General features: G+C 56.7%; 2 protein-coding genes across 3 annotated transcripts in view; both read left to right on the plus strand.

Annotated features, from left to right (window-relative positions):
• The first annotated feature begins 711 nt into the window (after window positions 1-711).
• AEN (apoptosis enhancing nuclease) lies at window positions 712-11,438 on the plus strand. 2 transcript variants are annotated; one of them, XM_029952462.1, is made up of 4 exons: window positions 712-789; window positions 5,487-6,090; window positions 8,724-8,924; window positions 9,488-11,438. In XM_029952462.1, the coding sequence occupies exons 2-4, from the start codon at window positions 5,551-5,553 to the stop codon at window positions 9,722-9,724; spliced, it is 978 nt and encodes a 325-aa protein (XP_029808322.1). In that variant the 5' UTR covers window positions 712-789; window positions 5,487-5,550; the 3' UTR covers window positions 9,725-11,438. The 2 variants fall into 2 exon arrangements, with proteins under 2 accessions (XP_029808322.1, XP_029808323.1); XM_029952463.1 differs by having other exon boundaries at window positions 753-789; window positions 5,379-6,090.
• Window positions 11,439-16,421: 4,983 nt separating this feature from the next.
• Window positions 16,422-20,887, plus strand: part of ISG20 (interferon stimulated exonuclease gene 20) — an 11,065-nt gene continuing 6,599 nt past the window's right edge. The window contains exons 1-2 of the mRNA XM_029951672.1: window positions 16,422-16,531; window positions 16,786-17,037. Of these exons, the coding sequence (XP_029807532.1) occupies window positions 16,810-17,037 (228 nt within the window). The 5' untranslated portion in view covers window positions 16,422-16,531; window positions 16,786-16,809. The remainder of the gene's footprint in view (window positions 16,532-16,785; window positions 17,038-20,887) is intronic.

Raw genomic sequence — 20,887 nt, forward strand, 5'->3', positions numbered from 1 at the left:
CACATATTTCATGGTGTTCTTCTACATATTCTATATGTATTGCCCAGCACACAGTAGTTCTCGCATAATAAATGCGAACTGTTTATTATTGTTCTTGCTATTATTTCAGTTGCACTGAATTCTCTGTTAACCGTTCTGTTGTCCAGCCAGATCCTGAGCAACTGCAGTTTTAGGGATTGTGCTTATTCTGTGTAAGCAGTGCTTAACCCACTACTGAGCCCGGAACTTCATACTTATAAAGCTATTGCAAAGAGATCGATGAAAGACTAGCGCCGAAGGAGCAAACCTGACTTTAAAAATCTTTCTTTAGTGCCCCTCATGCATATTATTTCACCGAATCCCTACGACCCCCAAGGGGTAGAGCCTATTATTCCCATTCTGCAAATGTAGGTGTGTCTTCTGTAAGTCATTTGGCCTTTGGTGGTGCAGAGCTCATAGGAGCCTACATCCCAACCCGGGGAGGGGTGGATCGGGGCTGGGGGGAACACAGATGGGAATGGGACCCGGGAAAGAGGAGACCCCGCTCCGCTCTGGTTCGTTTTTAATTTCTCGCTAGTCTGACAGGCTCCGGACCCAAACCACACCCCTTTAGGAACCCCCGCCCCCTCTGCCGCCTTGAGCCTATCCGCCACGAGCTAGGTTCCCGACCAATCAGAAGAAGCGTTGGGCGGGCGTGGCCTTTCGGCGAGCCAATGGGCGGGGAGCCGGAGCGGGGCTTGCCCGGGCTTGTGGGAGCTGCGGGCTGCCGGGGTACCACGTGCTGGTGGGAGGCTGGCCGCCGCTCTTCAGGTGATCTTGGGGACCCTGCTGGGGACCGCGGGCTCGGGCGGGCTGGGGCAGCGTGTCCCCGGCCGCAGGGCCCCGCGCGCGGTGTCTGGCCCCCCGCCTGAGGCGAGGGGCGTCCGGCCGATCAGCTCTCGCGGCCCGGCGATCGTGCAGGCCTGGCCTGGGGCGCAGCCTGCGCCGGGTCCCCGCCCTGCTCTGGGGTCTGGGACCTGCGGGGGACGGCCCTTGGCGCTGGGGCTCGGCCTGGCGGGCTCGGCCCGGCCGCCGCGGCCCGCGAGTAACCGCCGCCGGAGTCCCTCCCTGGTTGAAGTCCGGCCTCCCCCGCGATGTGGGGGGTGGGGCTCCTCAGGGATCGCGGGTGGCCGGGGCGGACCACGCTGGCCCCGGGCTCTCGTTGCCCTGCCGAGAACTCGGGAGTCCACGGGGGATCACATCGAGCCAGGCTTTCTCCGAGTCGGGCGATTATCCGTCCCAGGGCTTGGGGCTGGGGTCGCGCGCTCCGTGACATACAGGTCTCAAGCCCCCTTCCCCAAAATGGCAGTTAGGAAGGCCGGGGGTGGCGGGGGGAAGGGGAAGGTAGGCCTGGAAATCGGTGTTTTAGACAGACGTTCCAACTGCTTGTGGGGAAGCCCCAAACCTAGTTCAACTCTCGGTTTTTAATAAACCCTCGTTTTGTGGTGAGGGGATGGTGACTCGGTCCGGGTCATCTAGCTTTAATGCCGGAGCTCTAAGTGGGCCTGCACGTGCCCTGCCTTCCTGATCTGGCCCCGGGGAGGTAGCCCCGCGGAGATTTTGACTTCGTGGTTCCTTTGAGGCCTTGACTCTGAGGCCTCTGCCTCTGGGGTGCTGGGGTCCTTTGCCCCTCACCCCCACCCCTCTGCACCAGGAAGGTCCTGAGGCTGCTGATCCCGTAAAGAGACGGTTCAAGGCTGAAGGGAGATTTGAGCTTGTCCTTATTGAAACAGTTGTGTTATGTGAGCAAACTTCTCCAGCCTGGCTGAGCTCCCGTCTGGGGCGCCCAGGATGGGGGAGGGAAGCCCTAGATAATTAATCGTGGGATCGGACAGGTGAGCAAGGCCCCGGCATAGAAAAGGGCTTTCTTCATCTCTTGAAACACAAGGCCACTTTTTCTCAGGGACCTTACATTTCTGGCTTCTTTGAAACCTTCTCGCCAGAAGGGTCCGGGAAGCCACTGGTCGTCAGCTCAGCTCCTGACCTGCAGGGCCCTGAGCCCTCTCAGGGAAAGGGCCCTCTCCCCTCCCCTCCACTCCCTCGACAGAGGTCAGTTTCTAGCAGCGTCAGACTTTGTCTTCCTAGGCCCCGCGTTCTCCCCATTGCCCGGCTGGGGCAAGTTGAGGTTCTGCATCTCTCAGCTCTCGTGGCTTGTCGAGATGGAGAAGCTGATTATGGCTAAGTGCACTTCTAAAAGGGGAGAAGGCTTCTTGGGGAGTGGATGAGCAAGCCAGGGGGAGATGAGTCAGGTTGGGTCTCCCGCCTGGCAACACCCAGTAGCTCCGCCCCACGCCTCTTAAATCTCTGCTGCTGGGGATCAGACTCTTCTCCAGAGCTCCTCCCATAAGGGAGCTGTGCTCCTGTCCCTTGTCAGTCCCTGAATGAAGCCTGCTCTTTCAGCACCTTCTAGACAGTTCTCTCTCACTGTTCCCTCATCCCCTACCTCCTTTCTGCTGGCTGCACCCGCCTCCTTGCCCTCTCCCCGTGAGTGTGTCTGCCCTCTGGACTCAGTGTCTGCATTGTCTCTGGCTGCCCTTCCCTTTCTGCACTCCTAACACGCTTTCCTGAAGTCCTCAACATGTGCCTGCGCTGCCAGGCTGCACGAACCCCGCCCCTCTGTCTGTCCAGTGCTTGGCCAGGCGAGCCAGTCCCTGGTTCACCGCTCCCATCCCTGAGCCCACCCTGGTGGGTGTCTGGCTGCCTCTCTCCTCACCAGCTCTCCGGGAGCTCCCGGTCACCTCCGGCTCTGGTGTCCCCACGGCCGGGCGGATAGCAGGCCCCGGCTTCAGCTCCCTTCGCACATACACTTCTGAAGAGGACGTGCTAGGTGCCAGGGCCTGGGCTGGCTGATGGGGAAGGGACAGAGACACTCGAGGCTCTATCCCTGCCTTTCAAGTGCTCTGAGGTCTGTACCTACTGCCTGAAAGTGTCTTGGGCCCTTCTTTGTGCTGCCAGGCATAGAGGGGTGACTTTCTTTGCTCCCAGGCTAGAGGGTGAATGTCTGGGCTCAGGGATACTGTGCAGTATTTCAGGGACTTCCCTGGGTGCTCGGGGTCAGTCTGCAGAGATCAGTCTGGGGACACCAGCCTAGCGTAGGGCCACCGAGGTGTGCGATAGCCTTCCCACAGTGAGGACAGTTCCTCCAGCCTCGACCCACCTTGTGCTCTACCCACCAGCCGCATCAACTACTCCTGGGCCCCTCTTCCTTCCTCACCCCCCACCCCCTCCTTCCCTCTCAGGCCTTTGCCCCAAATGTGGCCACTAATTCGTCTCCCTGTCACCTAGAGAATTACTGTTTCTCCTTCACGTAGATTTAGTCTCTTCCGGCAAGCCTCCCAGAATCACCCTCAGCGTGTTCTGCTTCCCTGGCCCTGCTGACCCAGCCCTGCACACACCCTGCGCTTTGTCCCTGTCTCTGCAGCAACAAAACTTCTTGGCGCGCAGGATCCACCTTTGTTACTCTGTGCTCAGCCCCTGGCCCAGCTGGGACCCCAGGGAGCCTCAGGCCGCCCAGTGGGATAGAGCCTTGCTCCTGCCAGGACTTCCTGGAGGGGATGTGGACAGGATAGGGGGTGTAGGTGAGTGGGGAGAGAGGCGAGAGGAAGGTCTGTGGCCGGGGAGGGGCAGTGAGTCCAGGCTGGGGCGGCTTTGGCCTGGGAAGAACTCGTTACCAGCCAGGAGAAGAGTCGTGACCTCCCTGTGGGAGAGGCACCTGGGTGGCTCAGTCGGTTGAGCATCTGACTCTTGATATTGGCTCAGGTCATGGTCTCACATTCCAGCGTCCAGCTCTGTGCTGACATTGCGGGGCCTGCTTGGTATTCTCTCCCGCTCTCTCTCTGCCCCTTTCCTACTTGTGCTCTCTCTCCTCTCTCTCTCTCTCTCTCTAAAAATAAAACTTACAAGGAAAGCCTCTCTGGGAGAAAGGGAGCAGGTGGTTGTTGAGCCCCGGACCACAACACGCATGATTGTATTTCTTCAACAGGAAAGGAAGTAGGGTCATTTCATGCACAAGCCACCCCCAGCTCAGCAGAGCTCAGTGCGGAGCTGAGTGAAATCCTGCTCTGCCTGGAGGGCTTTGTTGGTTAAGCATCCGACTTTGGCTGTCACGATCTCACGGTTCGTGAGATCGAGCCCCGCGTCGGGCTCTGTGCTGACAGCTGAGCCTGGAACCTGCTTCAGATTCCGTGTCTCCTTCTCTCTCTCTGTGCCTCTCCCATGCTCATTCTCTGCCTCTCTGTCTCCCTCTCAAAAATAAACAAAAAAATAATCCTGCTCTGCCTGCTTTGAGGGTCCTGGTTTTCTGGGCTGTTAACAATGTACCAGGTGACTTAGCAAGTGAGGCGAAGCTCTCCAGGCTGGGGCCCTCGCTCTGGGGCAGCTGCTGGCCTTGTTGCAAGCTTCAGGCGTTTCCAGAGTGACGGAGAGCTTGGGGCACCAGAGGCCCATGCACACTGCTCAGGGCCTGTCCTGTTTCCCTTTTGCTAGTTGAGCGGGTTTCAGCAGCTGCCCGTGGCGGTGGGGACTTCACAGCGTGCCCAGCTATTGAAGGAATGTTTGTACGTGCTCTTGTGATTTGTGAAGTAGAAAGTCATTTAATAAATTACCTTATTTTGGGGGCACCTATGTGGCTCAGTCGGTTAAGCATCCCAATTTTTGATTTCGGCTCAGGTCATGGTCTCCCAGTTTGTGGGTTCCAGCCCTGCGCTGGGGTCTGTGCTGACAGTGCGGAACCTGCTTGGGCCCGTCTCCCTTTCTCTCTGTCCCTCTCCTGCTCCTGCTCTATCTCTTTCTCTCAAAATAAATAAATAAACGGTAAAAAAAAAAAAACCACCTGGGAATATATACATATATTTTCCCACACATGCGTATATACACACTATTTTTGGAATCCTTTTTTCCCCCATAACTATACTTTCCTTAAAAAAAGTATTTTAAGTTTATTTTTAAGAGAGAGAGAGTATGAATGGTGGAGGGGCAGAGAGAGAGAGGGAGAGACAGAATCCAGAGCAGGCTCCAGGCTCAGGGCTGTCCGCACAGAGCCCATGCAGGGCTCGGGCCCACAAACTATGAGATCCTGACTTGAGCTGAAGTCAGATGCTTAAACGACTGAGCCACCCAGGTGCCCCTCGCTTTCTAAAAATTCTTTGGAAGTTGAGGCCGTGGACTCTGGGTTCATATCAGTTCTTGTCTCGTATTAATTGAGCAGGTTACTTAGTCTCTCTGCTTCAGTTCTCTTGCCTGTGATTACGAGGATACTAATACTTATTCGGGGTGTTGGGAATATTTAGTGATTCCCTGTATTGTACTTAGGACAGTGATTTGCACGTGGGCTTGACTGAGTGCATTGCTTGTTCATAAAGGTCCTCGACGTGGCCTGGGAGCCTGAGACAGCGCGTAGGGGTGTGGGGCAGCCCGGAGGGGAGCACACCGCTTACCCAGCCCCTCTGCCCTGTGTGTCCTTCCTGCAGAGCGCTGGCCCACTGGCAGGTTACCTCCCAGGCCTCGCTAGCCCCCATCGGTGAGCTGATTGGGATGGTACCCCGGGAAGGCCTGGAGTCTGCCCAGCACCCGTGCCCTTCCCTGGCCGGCCTGAATGCCAAGGATGTGCTTCGGAGAAAGCACAAGAGGAAGAGCCGACAGCACCAGCGATTCCTGGCCCGCAAGGCTTTGCTGCAGGGACAGGGGCTGGTGAGCTCGCCCCCGGAGCCGGGACCCTCCCCAGTGCCCACAAGGCCGGAGGCACTGCCGGCCACCGGAACCACCGGTGGCAGGATGCCGCGTCCAAGGAGTGAAGCTGGAGGCGCCTCATGCAGAGGAAAGCCCGCCCCCAGGAAATCCGCAGTGCCCTGGCCCAGCAAGTGCGTGGCTATTGACTGCGAGATGGTGGGCACGGGACCCCGAGGGCGGGTGAGCGAGCTGGCCCGCTGCTCTGTGGTGAGTTACCACGGCGACGTTCTCTATGATAAGTACATCCGGCCCGAGATGCCCATCGTGGACTACCGTACCCGCTGGAGCGGCATCACTCGGCAGCACATGCGCACGGCCATCCCCTTCCAGGTGGCCCAGAAAGAGGTGAGGGCAGAGCTGGGGGCTGTGTGACGGCTGATGGCGGGGAAGGGCCGCCGCTCAGCCAGCGGAAAGGGAAGACTTTGGGGAAGTTACTAAACTGTGGCTTCCTTCTGCATAGACGGGGTGCCTAAAATCCTGGCTCACCTCCACGTGAAGACCGTGGGGCCGCCCCGCAGGATAGTGTTTGTGGAAAGACCGCCAACGGCAAGGTGTGAAAACGGTCACGTGTTACTTCTCCGTTGCAAAAGAATTATGTGTCTGTTTCGAGCTTGGAAGGCCCACGATCCCATCAGGTTCCATCACCTTCAGGCGTCAGTGTTTCCACATATTTCCTTAGTTTTTCAGGGCTTTAAAAAATATAAAGTAGTGGTTGGGACCACGTTTAGGTGCCAGGAGTTCCCAGTGTCCTTGACCACGGGAACGTTAACGGTCTCCAGTCTCGGTCTTTGTCCCCAGATCCTTCCCTGGAGATTCTCATCTCTTAGCCTTTGTGGGCTGGGGGAGGAGAGCTCTCAGGTGTGTGTTCCTAAAAAGCATGCTGTGTAGACTCGCAGGACGAAACCCTCAGAGCTTACGGGGGACCACGGGGTTAGGATCACAACACCACCCAGAAACCCTCAAAGGTGAAACCCGCCAGTTAAAACCTAAAAACCTACTAACAGCGGTAGCAGTTTTGCACGGAAGAGGTGAAGAGAGGCATAATGACGCCGATAAGGGCACTTTACCTTGAAAACAACCCGCTGTTTGCTTGTGACAATGGGTGTCAGAGAGGTCACCGTGTCTGTTAGGTGAGTGGGCGAGGAGGTCCTTAGAAATGAGACAGGAAGTGGGAAGATCGGGTCTGGATGCTGTGCTCGGCACACAGGCGAGCTCGCTGGCTGCCGGGTGTCTGAGGTGTGTGTGTTTGGCGGGGTCCCGCGTGGCTCAGTTGAGCTGGGTGCAGTCACTTAAATGTTTCTCAAGGGCAAAACCCTGCCAGAGTCCAGGGGAATCTGCGTTATTCTCAAGCAGCGTCCTGATACATCAGTCCTGTTGCAACTTGCGTTTTCTTTTTTTTAATGATTTTTTAGAAGTGTTTTTTATTTATTTTTGAGAGACAGAGAGAGACAGCGCAAGCAGGGGAGGGTCAGAGAGAGAGGGAGACACAGAATCTGAAGCAGGCTCCAGGCTCTGAGCTAAGTGTCAGCACAGAGCCCGACGCGGGGCTCCAACCCACAAACAATGAGATCATGATCTGAGCTGAAGCCGGACGCTTCACCGACTGAGCCACCCAGGCGCCCCCCCCCCTTTTTTTTTTATAAAATTTTTTTTTTAATATTTTCAACTTGCATTTCCAAAACAAGCATTACAGCCGCATGGCTTCATGTTTTGGGCTATTCTTGGGATTAGGTAACTTTGGGAAATAATACCTGCCCTTGTGTCCTCCTTTTTCACATAAGAGACGACCTGAGCTCATCTTCCAAAAAGGTTTGGAGATGACTTAGCTCGGATGTCTCCCCGGGAATCAGCGACAGGAAGCGAGGCCTGTGCCAACCCTCTGACTCCTTGGTGCTTCTCCGGCCTGGGTGGGGGGGGCTCCCCAGACGGGACCACCTGTGGGCTGCTCAGACTCTGAGCCAGTAAGGAGTGTGCTCGATCCCTCTTCACCACGCGGTGGCGGTGCTGGGGCGGGACCTGAGTGTGGTGGGCACTGTGCTCCCTCTGCTGTGAGAGCCAGGTTAGTGATAAACCACACACTCCCAGTGGGGGCGGCGGGCTGGGGGAGCCGGACTGGGCTCTGGAAGGATCTGCAGGCCTGGACGTTGGCCTCCCCGGGGCCTGAGAAGGGTGGAGGGCAGGGCAGGGGTGCACACGTCAGGCCAACGGCCAGTGCTGAGCAAGAGAGCAGGGTTCAAGGGTAGGAGGTAGAGGGGTCGTGTTCAGCAGCGGGACAGAGGGACGGAGTCGGGAGGAGAGGCCGTCTGCTCATGCTAACAGGGCTGCTGCTCACGGTCTCCCCAGTGCCAGACACAGTTCTGGGGACATCTTCCGCTGGGTCTTTCTTGATCACCTCCTGTGGGCCGAGCGTTCATTGAGCATCACTAGATATCAGGTCACACATGGTCCCGTGTTTACACTGAACTTACCCCAGGGGTGGCGGGTTAGGGATAGACCAACCCGAGGTGAAGGTGTGCTTAGAAATTGTGATGATCCCCCTCCACCACTGGGGAGAACAGGGGTCCTAATGTGGCTGGGCAGTCGTGAGGGAGGCCTCCTGACCTGCAAGCCCGGACCGGATGAGAAGGGTGGGCACGGGAGTTGGGTGGGGTGGGGGAGGGCAGGTTGGGAGGCACGAGCCTATGGGCCTAAGGGCTCCTAGTATTGAGTGACTAGAAGACGGACCCACTCATGCCCTCCGTTAATGCTCCAAACCACCCCGGGAGGGAGCACCCGTACCAAAGACAGAGCTGAAGTAGGCCCTGCGTCCTAGTAACTGGGAGGGCCTAGACTCACACCGGAGGCGGCTTGGCCGACTGGAGCTCGTGGCTCTGCCCCCTCTGCCCCCCATGCTGCCACCCCTTGGCGGGATCCAGGCGTGGGTGGGGAGGCTGGCAGCGTGACCAAAGGGTCTTCATTATTCTTTCCTCCGCTCACAGATCCTCAAGCTCCTGAAGGGCAAGGTGGTGGTGGGGCACGCACTACACAACGACTTCCAGGCCCTCAAGTACGTCCACCCTCGGAGCCAGACCCGGGACACCACCTACGTGCCGAACCTGCTCCAGCGGCCGGGCCTCCACACCCGCACCCGCGTCTCTCTCAAGGACTTGGCCCTGCAGCTGCTACACAAGAAGATCCAGGTGCGTGGCCTGCGAGCAGGTGGCGGGAGTGAGACCCAGGTGCGTGGCACCGGAGCGAGTGGCAGAGCGAGCAGGGGCCCAGCCCAGGGTGGCGCCGCCAGGCCCCGCTCCTCCTTCCTCCCCTGTCCAGGGGACACGAGATCTCATGTACAGGCGGCCCCAGAGTGCTTTCTCCCTTGTCCGTCCCCCGTGTCCCCGCTCTGGAGGGCGGCTCTCTTCCAGACCTGACCCCCACCCACCTCCTGGCTCTGTCCCTGCGCCTGCACGCGGGACCCTACTGCGGCGGCTGGAGAGCTGGATGGAGCCTTCCTCGGGGGCAGCCAGTAACTCTGGTCCCCACTCTCCTACGTGTGACTCCATGTGCTCTTTGAAGTTGTGGGTCTATACTGTGTGTCGATCAAGGACGTGGGCTCAGAGAAGCTCGGTGGCGTGCGGTACATGGGCGGCCGGGCTTTTCTGTCTGAGCAGCACCCTCGGCCCGTGCCCTGTCCCGAGCTGAGCCCAGCCACCCCGAGAGTCTGCCTTCCGGGCCCGCGGGCAATGACAGGGGCTCTTGTCCGCAGGCTGGCCAGCACGGCCACTCGTCGGTGGAAGACGCCGTGACGGCCATGGAGCTCTACAGGCTGGTGGAGGTGCAGTGGGAGCAGCAGGAGGCCAGCAGCCTCCCAGCCTGCCCGGAGGACCGAGAGCCTGACAGCAGCACAGACATGGAGCAGTACATGGAGGACCGGTACTGGCCGGAGGACCTGGCCCAGGGCGCTAGCAGAGGGACAGGAGACACGCCGGACGGAAGGGAATGAGGCGAGGAGGCTCCCAGGCGGCCTCTGAGCACGGCGAGCAGGGTGTGGAGGCCAGGAGAGCCCCGGGCACCGCATCCTGGGCGAGGCAGGATCCGCCAGCCCACCAAGGGCATCCCGAGGTGGGACCAGCAGTCCTCCTGGCTTCCTCTGGCCCCAGCACTGCCCCCCCCCGCCCCGCCCCAGGGCACTTATTCCCCCACTCCTGTGGTTGCTAACGGTGCTTCCTGGATATGTCTGGGGGCGCGCTAGGAGGACCCAGCCCGAGGAGGGAGTGTGCCGGAGACGGTCTCACTGTCACTGGCCTCCCCCATCCCCATGCCGCGCTGGCTAGGGGGATGATGTCTCCTCCTTGGGGTGTTAGCTTAGCGACCTGGTGAAGCCCTCTTCTCTTGTCCTCTGCCCTTCCTCCACCGGCATTGTCAGGTTCAGAATGACTATGCTCTGAATCTGCAGAGCTAAGGCCACTCTGCGGGACCCTCCTTCGGTTTCTCTCTGAACTGGCACTCTGCCTGTAGCCGTGGTGGGGACCCTTGGAGGCTCTGAGCGCGAGGCCAGGCCCTCAGGCTCAGGGAGCACTGGTGAGAGGGGGGGAAAGCCGATCAGCTTTGGGTGGAGAGTGTGGCATATTAATTTTGACCCCAATCAGGCACTTCTCCTGCCCCCACCCCCCTGCCCCCCAGCACTAGGCTCCCTTAAGCACAGACCTGAGGAACAAGACAGCAGCTTGAGTTCCGCGGCCCCCATGGGGAATCGCACCCAAGGGACCTTGAGTTATTGAGGGCAAGGCCAGCAGTGTGCAGGGAGCAGGGTGGGCAGAACCGGGAGGCAGGGCTGGGCAGTGCTTCCCCACCCGGGCACTTCAATCCACGGTCCTTGTGGTCATTGGGTTTTCTCCAAATTTCTAGAAATGCTCTGCCAGGATTTCATGTCCCACCCTTCTTTCCTTCTTTCCTAAGGGGCAATTTGGGGGTATCGAGGTGAACCAAGAGCTCAGGTCCACACAGACCTTTGCGCACCATCTTGGCTTGCCACTTAAAGCTTTGAGACCTTAAGTCTGTGACTTCACTCTTGAGTTTGTTTGCTTGTCTGTAAAGTGGGGACAATGATCTAACCTACCTCACGGGGTTGTCACGGGGGGACGTTAGGTGCTTAGCGCCGTGCCTTCGCAAGCTGCGGTCCGTGGGAGCTGCTCTTGTTTCTTCAAGGGTCACCATCAGCCTCTTCTGGGTCACGCCTGAACACGCCCCTTGTCTTGAGCGGCTTTGGCCCCGACAGGGGCTGTCCTTGCTTAGCTGTTCCAGCAGGTGGGGCACCAGGCCAGCTGAGGACACAACATGGCGGTGCGGGGATCCTCCCTGCGGCCACTGTGTGACCCAAGGATACTCAGTGATGATGGCGTTGAGGTCACCCGCCCAAGCAGCCGGGACGCTGCTGAAACCACACTACTTGGAACTTGTCTGTCCCCAGCTCCCTCCCGCCTGCAGAGTGGGGGCTGGCCGAGCACTCCCCTCTGTGGGCCTGGTGCCAGGGCTCTGTCCAGGGTCCTTAAAGTCTGCAGCTGGCGCCGCACTCCCAGCTGGGGCCGTGGCTTCGAGTCTCTGGGCTGCGGCCGGAAGGGAGATGGTGCTGTTACCAGTATGGAAAGGTACTGGTTTTAAGATCAGCTTTGTTGTGAAACCGTTTGTTCTGGAATAAAACTCAATTAGAAACTGGACGGAGCGGCCTTTTCTGAACTCCCCAACTGGGGTGGGAGGGCAGCTTGGCGGAGAGGCTGGGAGGCGTGGGAGCCCTGAGCCCTGCGGGGCGCTTCCAAGATGGCGCTTTGGGATGTGGCAAGGGCATGCTAAAGCAACACGATTTGTGTGGTTTATTTAAGAATATTTTTAAAGTTTATTTTGAGAGCGAGAGAGAGAGAGAGAGACCGTGTGAGCAGGGGAAGGACAGAGAGGAGGAGAACGAGAATTTCCATCAGGTTCTGCACTGTCAGAGCAGAGCCCTACGTGGGGCTTGATCTCCTGAACTGTGAGATGATCACCTGAGCCCAAATCAAGAGTCGGACGCTTTACCGACTGAGGCCCCAGATACCCCTATTTAAAAAATTGTATAACTGCCTTATTATAGAGCATAAAGTTTATTTAATTTGATTCTGCTGAAGCTATGTACTCACTTTTTAGAGACAATTTTCGGTCCTGACTGTGATAAAATACACATAACGTAAAACTTACCATCATAACCATTTCTAGGTGTACAGTTCAGTGGCGTTAAGTGTATTTACATTGTTGTACAACCTCCAGAGTTTGTTCATCTTGCAAAACTGAAACTGCTCATTTCACACTTAACTCCCCATTCCTGCCTCCTCCCAGCCCCTGGCAGCGGCCGTTCTGCCTTCTGTTTCTATGAATTTTCTTATTAAAAAAAAAAGTTGTTTTAAGTGTATTTTTTTATTATTTTTTAATGTCATTATTTTATTGTGAGAGACAGAAACAGAGTGAGCGGAGGAGGGGCAGAGAGAGAGGAACACACAGAATCGGAAGCAGGCTTCGGGCTCTGAGCTGTCAGCACAGAGCCCGACGCGGGTCTTGAACCCACAGACTGAGATCATGACCTGAGCCGAAGTCGGATGCTCAACTGATTGAGCCACCCAGGCGCCTCTTAAGTATATTTGGGGGGAGAGGGGCAGAGGGAGAGGGAGACACAGAATCGGAAGTAGGCTCCAGGCTCTGAGCTGTCAGCACAGAGCCTGACGTGGGACTTGAACTCATGAACCACAAGATCACGCCCTGAGCCAAAATCGGACGCTCAACTGACTGAGCCACCCGCATGCCCCTGTTTCTATGAATTTGACCAGATACCTCATCTAAGTAGAATCAACCAGTATTTGTCTTTGTGACTAACTTTATCAGTTAGCATAAGGTCCTCCAAGTTCATTCACATTTAGTATGTGGGAGGGTCTCCTTCCGTGTTTTAAGGCTGACTGATCACCTGGGTGTATGTGCCACATTCCGCTTACCCAGTCACCCCTCCGTGAACACTTGGGTTACTTCCCCCCTTGGGCTGTGGTGACACTGCTATGAACACAGGTATATTTGGAATCTGCTTTCAGTTCTTTTGGGTGCATCCGTGGAAATAAGATTGCTGCATCCTATCGTAGTTCTGTATCGAATATTCTGAGGAGCTGCCGTACTACTTTCCACGTGGCTGTAGCATTTTGTTCCCACCAATAATGCACAGACTTTCTAATTTCATCACACCTTCACCAACACTTGTTATTTTCTGGGCTTTTAGATTTTTGTTTTATTTACTTTTTGGTAGGTAGCCTAGTACTATCTCATTCTGGTTTTAACTTGCATTTCCCTAATAACTAGAGATTTTGAACACCTTTTTGCATGTCTATTGACATGCAGGAGTTTTTTTTCCCACTTGTTGTATCTTTTTAAGATTGTTTTTAATATTTATTTATTTTTTGAGAGACAGAGAGAGGGAGTGAGTAGGGGAGGGGCAGAGAGAGGGAGTTGCAGATTTGGAAGCACGCTCCAGGCTCTGAGCTGTCAGCACAGAGCCCTATGTGGGGCTCGAACTCACGAATCGTGAGATCATGACCTGAGCCGAAGTCAGATGCTTAACAGACTGAGCCACCCAGGTACCCCTCACTTTTTGTGTTTTTAAAGACATTTTTTTATTGTTTTATTTTAGAGAGAGAGAGAGCACTAGTGGGGGGGGGTCAGAGGGAGAACAATTTATTTATTTTAAAATGTTTATGTTTGAGAGAGCATGAGTGGGAGAGGGGCAGAGAGGACAGAGGATCCAGAGTGGGCTCTGCTCTGACAGCAGCAAGCCTGGTGCAGGGCTCGAACTCACAAACCTTGAGATCGTGGCCTGAGCCAAAGTCAGATGCTCAAGAGACCAAGCCCCCCAGGTGCCCTATGTTTCTTTTTAAGAATGTGTTCTGTTTGCTGTTTTACGTGTATTAAATTGAACCACGTCAAATTGCTGCCCTTTGACGGAGACTGTCCTACTTGTCACATAGAATTTAGAAATTCACACAGGCGCAGTTCTGAGCACATGCCCGGCGGACACAGATGGTTGGACGGGAATTCAAAGGTGGTCAGAGCGCCTATAGGGAGTGGTGTCCTGCGCACTGTTATGAATCGGGCTCCGCCTGTGGCCTGCGCCTGGTGCCACCCAGGGGCAGCCTCTCTACCTTGTACGGACACAGGGGGGCCGGCTGCAACAGCACGTGTGTCTTGTAAGGTGGAGAGCTCTGCCCTGAGTGACTCACTTTCCTACTGTCACCTGACCTGAGATTTGCAGCAGCCTTGGTCTGGTCAATGGGGGACACCGATTAAACCGGAAGCCTCCCCGCTGAGGTCCCCCAACCATCCCCCTGGCTGGGACCAGGGATTTCTCCCCTGGGCTCTCAGCAGTGCCTGTATCTGACCTCAAGCACACAATGCCTTGAGGAAAAAATGCAACGTGACTCAGGCAGGGCTCTGGGTGCATGCCAGGGCCCCCCTGCTGCCGCAGAGCAAACCAGTGGAGCGGGAGGAGGAAAGGAGCGAGGAAAATACACGGTGTTTCAGATGATGCTAACTATTCCCACAGAGGAAACCCAGAAGGGGTTGGAGGTGTGTTTTTTATTTACTTATTTTTTCATTTTTAATGTTTATTTTTGAGAGACAGATCCTGAGCAGGGGAGGGGCAGAGAGCGAGGGAGACACAGAACCCAAAGCAGGCTCCAGGCTCTAAGCTGTCAGCACAGAGCCTGACGCGGGGCTCGAACTCACAAACCAACTCACAAACTGTGAGATCATGACCTGAGCTGAAGTCAGACGCTTTCCCAACAGAGCCACCCAGCTGCCCCTGGAGGTACAGTTTTTAAGTAGAGGGGAGAAAAGGCCTCAGTGGGAGGCCTGAGGGAGAGGGAGCAAACCTGGAGGCAGAGCTTCCCAGGTGGGGACAGCACCCGCCCTGGCCCTGGAGAGGAGAGGCAGCCAGTGCAGTGGAAGGAGGGGAGAAGGGGTGGGGAGGGGCTGACCTTTGCAGCAGGATGGAAGGCAGAGACCTGATCTTGTCCCCCCACCAACCCCCCAATCAGGGCCCAGAATGGGAGGACCACGTGAGTACCCAGAGGCCTGGGAGTTAGGTTTAAGCAGCAGTGCACGATGAGATTGGAAAGGCTGGTGGAACAGGGGACGGAGGCTCTTGGAAACTGCAGGGGAGGGGAGTGGAGGGCTGCTGCTTTATTGTGGACTACAGGAAATCACTGTAGGTTCTCCCGGAAAGATCCTGGTGCTGATGTGCAGGTGGGGATGGGGCTGAGGGGAGGCCAGGGGCAGGTGGCCCGAGGGGCGGGCTCCAGTCCAGACCGGGGTGAGGCGGGGGGGAGCGGGCAGGCAAAGAACAGGAGGGGTGGATGGATGTTTTGAGGCCGGAGGGGGCCAGCAGGGTGAAGGGGTGAGGTGGGCAGGGTCCCGTGGGCCTTGAAGAAGCAGAAACGTCCCATTGGACCTTTAGGGGGTTCCTTTTTCAATGCACATTCATAAAAAGTAACACATTTTGCTTCATCTTCTCCCTAAAATGGGGTAACAGTCCTTTATGCATTTGAGAAACACAAAGTCCCCAAACAATCTGAATTCAAGCAAAAGTTGCTCATTCGGGATGGGAACCAAAACGGAATCTCTTCTGTCTCCAAGTCAAACCAATTGAACAGCAAGCATGAGCCATGCCTTACCATTTAGACATACTTCCATCCTTGTTTTTTATGTGAGGGCTGTGACAGTCACACGTCACCCGGTGAAAACACCAGGGAAATTCCTTTCCAAGCCACAAATCTTGGAGACATCTGGGGGCAATCAGATCCCACTGCCCAAAGCTGACTCCATACGACCTGGGGTTAGAACATGGTGACGACTTGGTTTCTGCTTTTGTCCAGGCTGTAACTGTGACTCATTCATCTATTCAGTAAATGCTGAGGACTCTCTGCAGGGCAGGCACTGTAGTCAGAGGTCAGAAGCCTGGGGGCCAGCAGCCCCTAGGAAATTTGGGGGGGTTGCTCCTTCCAGGCCTTCTCTTCCTGGTCCTCGAACAGTGTCAGCCCAGCTGGAGGCAGAGCCTGTTGAGGGCAGGCAGATGGCCGCATCCGAGGCCCCTCCAGAGCACTGGAGGCTGTAGGGGCTCCCTCCTTGCCTCCTTGCCTTCCCTGGGTTGGGGAGTGGGTGAGGCGAGCCCTGCCCGCACCCCAACCTTCCATGCCCTTCCTGTGAATAGCCTCAATGTCCTACACGCCAGCTGCCCCTGCCTCCATGAGAGACCTCACAGAGAGCCAGTTTGGTTGTGGCCCCGGAAGCTGCGGGACGTTCCCGGGGCTCCGCTCCGGGAATGTTTATTCCACGGGCAGGCAGAGGGTGAGAAAGGAAAGATGGGACAATCTGCTCCATCCACGTCAGCCTGCCGCCTCAACGGAGGAGGGAGGGCGCTACTAAGCACCTAAATGTGTGGCGGCGGCCGGCAGATGGGTGGGGGAGGGGCAGGGACAAAGGCTAGACGTGGGGACAGGGGGCCTGCCGACTTTGTCCGGGTGACTCAGGCCCCTGGGCCCCCCACCTGCCAGAGCCCAAGGAGATGGAACAGCCCTGCCCCCGGCCCGGCTTCCTGCCCCCGACTTCGCCTGATAACAAACCAGAAACTGAAACAGAGTCAGGATTCCCGGCTCGAAGTCAGAGATGAGTCACAGCTAAGAGCAAGTGCAGGAGTCGAGAAGTGGCACCAGAGAGGCAGACGTGAGCTGAGGGCACCAGAGGCGGGCAGGTGAGTCGGGGCTGCGACGGTGAGACCAAGGAACCTCCCCAGAGGAGCAGGCGGGAGGGGGCCTACCGGAGGCCCTGGGACCCCCAGGCTGAGGAAGCCAGGTGGAGTGGCAAGGGGCCAGCTTTCCCTGTTGCCAGATGGCGTTCATGACAAACGGGGCAGAGGGGACAGGCTGGCTGGGTGGTGGCCGAGGCTCCCCGCGCCAAGGCCTTGGTCGGCCCTTGAGTGATGCCCCTCCCGCCTCTCCTCTCCAGCGCGTCCCGGGGTCCTGGTGGCACATGGCAGGCGGCACCGAGGTAGTGGCCATGGACTGCGAGATGGTGGGGCTGGGGCCTTTTGGGGAGAGCGGCCTAGCACGCTGCAGCCTCGTGGACCTCCACGGCACCGTGCTCTACGACAAGTTCATCCAGCCCGAGGGGGAGATCACGGACTACAGGACCCCGGTCAGTGGGGTCACACCTCAGCACATGGAGGCAGCCACGCCGTTCGCCGTGGCCAGGCTGGAGGTGAGTGGAGGAGGGCAGCGTGCCAGCCAGGCCTGGGGTGCGGGGGGGGGGCGGGGACCTGCGGACCCACGAGTGCCATCCACACACACATTTCCCAGCACCTTCCCCAGGCACCAGCTCTGCGACCTGTGACCCCATCATGGACATGTCCCCCCTCCGCCTCTGCGTGCCTAGGGCAGGGAGAGACCTGATGGTGTCTCCTTCACGTCCCTCAGAAGGCTTCCTGCTAGCAGACAGCCTTAGACTCAGATGTGGGAATGGTCTTTGGGGCGTCGGGTCCACCTTGCTGGTCTTGTGATGCCCCCCACAGTGTGACCCTTGGCTCTACCCTGAGCTGCCACTGGGGAACCCTGTGAGGAAATGAGGAAACTGAGGCCCTCGCTGGCCAGGGGTCCACCCTCCCCACCCCCAGCTTGTTCCTAGAGGCACAGCCGGGCGGGCCCTTCCCTCGGCTTGAGGTCCGCCTGTGGCCCCAGGATTTCCCACGCTCCTGCCACACCACCTTGTGGTAACTTTCAGTCTCCACTTTCTGTTTCTGTTTCTCCGAACCACTCGGTGGAAAGCAAAGTCTAGCACCTGCTTTAGTCACTTCTGGGAAGGCTCGGAAGGGCGAGTGAATTCATCAGTGTCTAGGCTGCTGGGGCTCCAGGAAGTCCCCCCAGAACAGAGAGGACTGAGATTTGTCCCCACCCCCTGCACACCGCACACTGCCCGGGCTCTGTGGTGGTGGCTATTGTTGACTCAGCCCTGGCTACTAGCTGGATGCATCCTGGGCACCGGTGGCCCGGCTCACTCCTGCCTCCCAGATCAGCCTGCCGAGGGCTCCCAGGAGCTGGTAACCCACAGTTTTGAATCCTGGCTACTTAACAAATTACTTGGATGGCCTCTCTGCACCCAGTTTCCTCCGCCTGGAAAAGAAACTGGGCACGATAATAGTAGCAACCTCATAGGATTATTGGGAGGCTTGAGAAAGCACCTAGAGAGAGTGCCTTTTTATATGAAGACTCCAAAAATGTTAGCTATTACCAGCGTCTGTAGTTCCCATATTGCAGATGGGGAAACTGAGGCCTGCTTGAACTAAATGTATTGGTTTTTTCGGGCCACCCTAGCAGAGTAGCACGGACCTCAGGGCTCAAAACAGAAGTGTGTTGTCCCAAAGACCTGGAGGCAGGGAGTCTGAGCCCAAGATGGTGGCAGAGTTGGTTTCTTCTGAGGCTAGGTGGGGGCGGGGGGCTGGGGGGAGGGGGGAGGGGTAGAGAGTCCATTCTACGTCTCTCTCCCAGATCCTGGGGGGCTGCTGGGGCTTTCTGTTTCTTGGCTTGTAGAAGCATCACCCCCGTCTCTGCCCTCTTGTTCGAACGGCAATCACCCTGTGTGCATGTTTCATGGCCCCACTTCCTGTGTCCAAGGACCCCGGCCGGATCAGATGGATTAGAGCTCATGACCTCCACTGCTTACATCTGCAATGACCCTGTTTCCAAATAAGTCACAGTTTGAGCTACTGGGGCTTAGGATTTCAACATAGAAATTGTTGGCCAGGGCGGGGACACGATTCAACCCGTAAGACTAAGTGACTCACAAAGTTTCAAATAACTAGACGTGGTCAGGACTCAGGCCTAAAACTCTAGGGCCGTGAGTCCCATAGGGGGCCACCACCCACCAGCACCCCCAAAGGTGGCTGGTCTGAACCGCGATGTGCTGTGAGTATAAAACACACACAGGATTTCAAAGATTTGTATTTAAAAAATCATAAAAGAACTCATAACCTTTTGTGTTGATTACCTGTTAGAATATTGGGTTAAATAAAACATATTACAACTAATTTCACCTTTTTTAATATGGCTATTAGAGGGTTTAAAATTGTATGTGCGGCCCATGTCAGATGTCTACTGGACACTCTGATCTGTAGGTACCAAGAGGATGGTAGGGAGCCCTGAGGAGGAGGCACAGTTCATCAGAGCGACTTGGCAAGGGCTCCATGGCTGCCGGTGCTCTTTACAAGGGGTGGGAAGGGTTTCTGCAACCCAGTGGGCCACAGAGAGCCATGGAAGATCCTTGAGCAAGAGCATGGCCAGATCAAACCCAGTTTCGAGGAGGCTAGAATGGGGGGTGCTGTGGAGGGTAGATGGTAGTCAGGAAAGAGACAGCAATGGGGGGGGGGCGTCAGAGCCCCTGGGGAGGCATCAGCAGACGGGACTGGGAAGAAAAAAATGTTAGGATTGGGGCACCTGGGTGGCTCAGTCGGTTAAGCCTCCGACTTCGGCTCAGGTCAGATCTCACGGTTCGTGGGTTCGAGCCCCGCGTCAGGCTCTGTGCTGACCGCTAGCTCAAAGCCTGGAGCCTTCTTCCAGTTCTGTGTCTCCTTCTCTCTCTGGCCCTCCCCCCTCATGCTCCGTCTCTCTCTGTATCAAAAATAAATAAAACATTAAAAAAAATTTTTGTAAATGTTAGGATGGAGGGAACCGAAGGGCAGTCACCAAGTAGGGGAGGTCAACGTGAAGAAGTGGGTATTGGCCATTCAGGTGGGGCCCGGGGACCCTGAAGGAGCTCCCCACACTCCAATCCCCACTGAGCAGTCGGGTGGACGGCATGTCTCTGACCTTCCTCCTCTTCGCTGCCAGGCCCCCACCCCCTCACTGTCAGAGTGGCAAAAAGGGCAGGAGAGCCCAGAGCAGGGGTGTGGGGAGGGGGGCGCGGGGGGAGGCAACAGAGAAATGCTTCTCGCATCTCCCGGCCTGGACGTGCAGCCAGGTCCCTGTGTGCCCTTCAGCACCAGCCTGGGAATCAGGATGCGTAGGTCCTCCTCCTCTGGATCCCGTCCAGAACGCTTTGGTTCTCTGCTAGAGACTTGCTCCACGAGTGTAACTCAGGGCCCTGCCCAGAGCAGGTGCTGAACAGCCATTTAAAGAGTAGGCCAAGAATCTATGGACCAGGCAGATCTTTGAAGCCCATCTGGGGTTTACAACTCCTGCCCCAACCCTCACTGGTTTGTGCGACCTCAGTGAGTTACCGAACCTTTCTGAGCCTCAGTTTCCTTGTGAGCGCGCAGGAGGGCTAATGCCTCCTCCCTGGCCTCGTGTAGGTCAGATGCAGTGACACGGCCCCCCGGTGGTCACTAACAGTGTCCGTGGAGAAAGAAGGGCAGACACCCAGACTGTATTCAGTCCCCTGTCTGACGTCCCTTGAGACCCACGGTCTTGGGTCTTGGCCCTCATTTTCTGCCTGCTACAGAGGGATGCCTGCTGCCCATCTCCCCTCCTCTGCGTCCGGAGAAACTTGCCGGGCCTGACTCAGACCACAGTCCTCCCTCAGCACCAGTGTTCAGACGCCTCCCGTGGCTCCCCATGGCCTGAGGTTCCCCTAGCACAGCACTCATGGCCGCCCAGACCCTGCCCACCTGCCATTCCTGCCTCCGCTTTCAGCCCAGCCATCCTGCAGCCTCTGCCCTCCCGGTCCCTCCGCCCCGCCCATCCCCCATCCCTGCCTCTAGATATTCTGTTATTTCTATTCTATTATATTCTATATATCTAATATATTCTATATATCTAATAATATTCTATTATTCTGGCTGGCCCAGGCCAGAGGAGTCGTTCGTGATGCCCTTCCCCACCCCGCCCATCACCCCACCTCCCCGCCCTGAGCCCTGCAGTGGGGGCCTCCGGTTCTCCTGGCTGTGGCCCCTGGACTTTATTATTTATTTTTGATCTATTTATTTATTTATGAGAGAGAGAGAGAGAGAGAGAGAATCCAAAGCAGGCTCCCCACCGATAGCAGAGAGCCTGATGGGCTTGAACTCACGAATCGTGAGATCATGACCTGAGTGGAAACCCAAGAGTCTGCTGCTTGACCG

This window comes from Suricata suricatta, chromosome 9 (assembly GCF_006229205.1).
Source record: "Suricata suricatta isolate VVHF042 chromosome 9, meerkat_22Aug2017_6uvM2_HiC, whole genome shotgun sequence".
In the NCBI taxonomy this organism is placed as follows: domain Eukaryota; kingdom Metazoa; phylum Chordata; class Mammalia; order Carnivora; family Herpestidae; genus Suricata; species Suricata suricatta.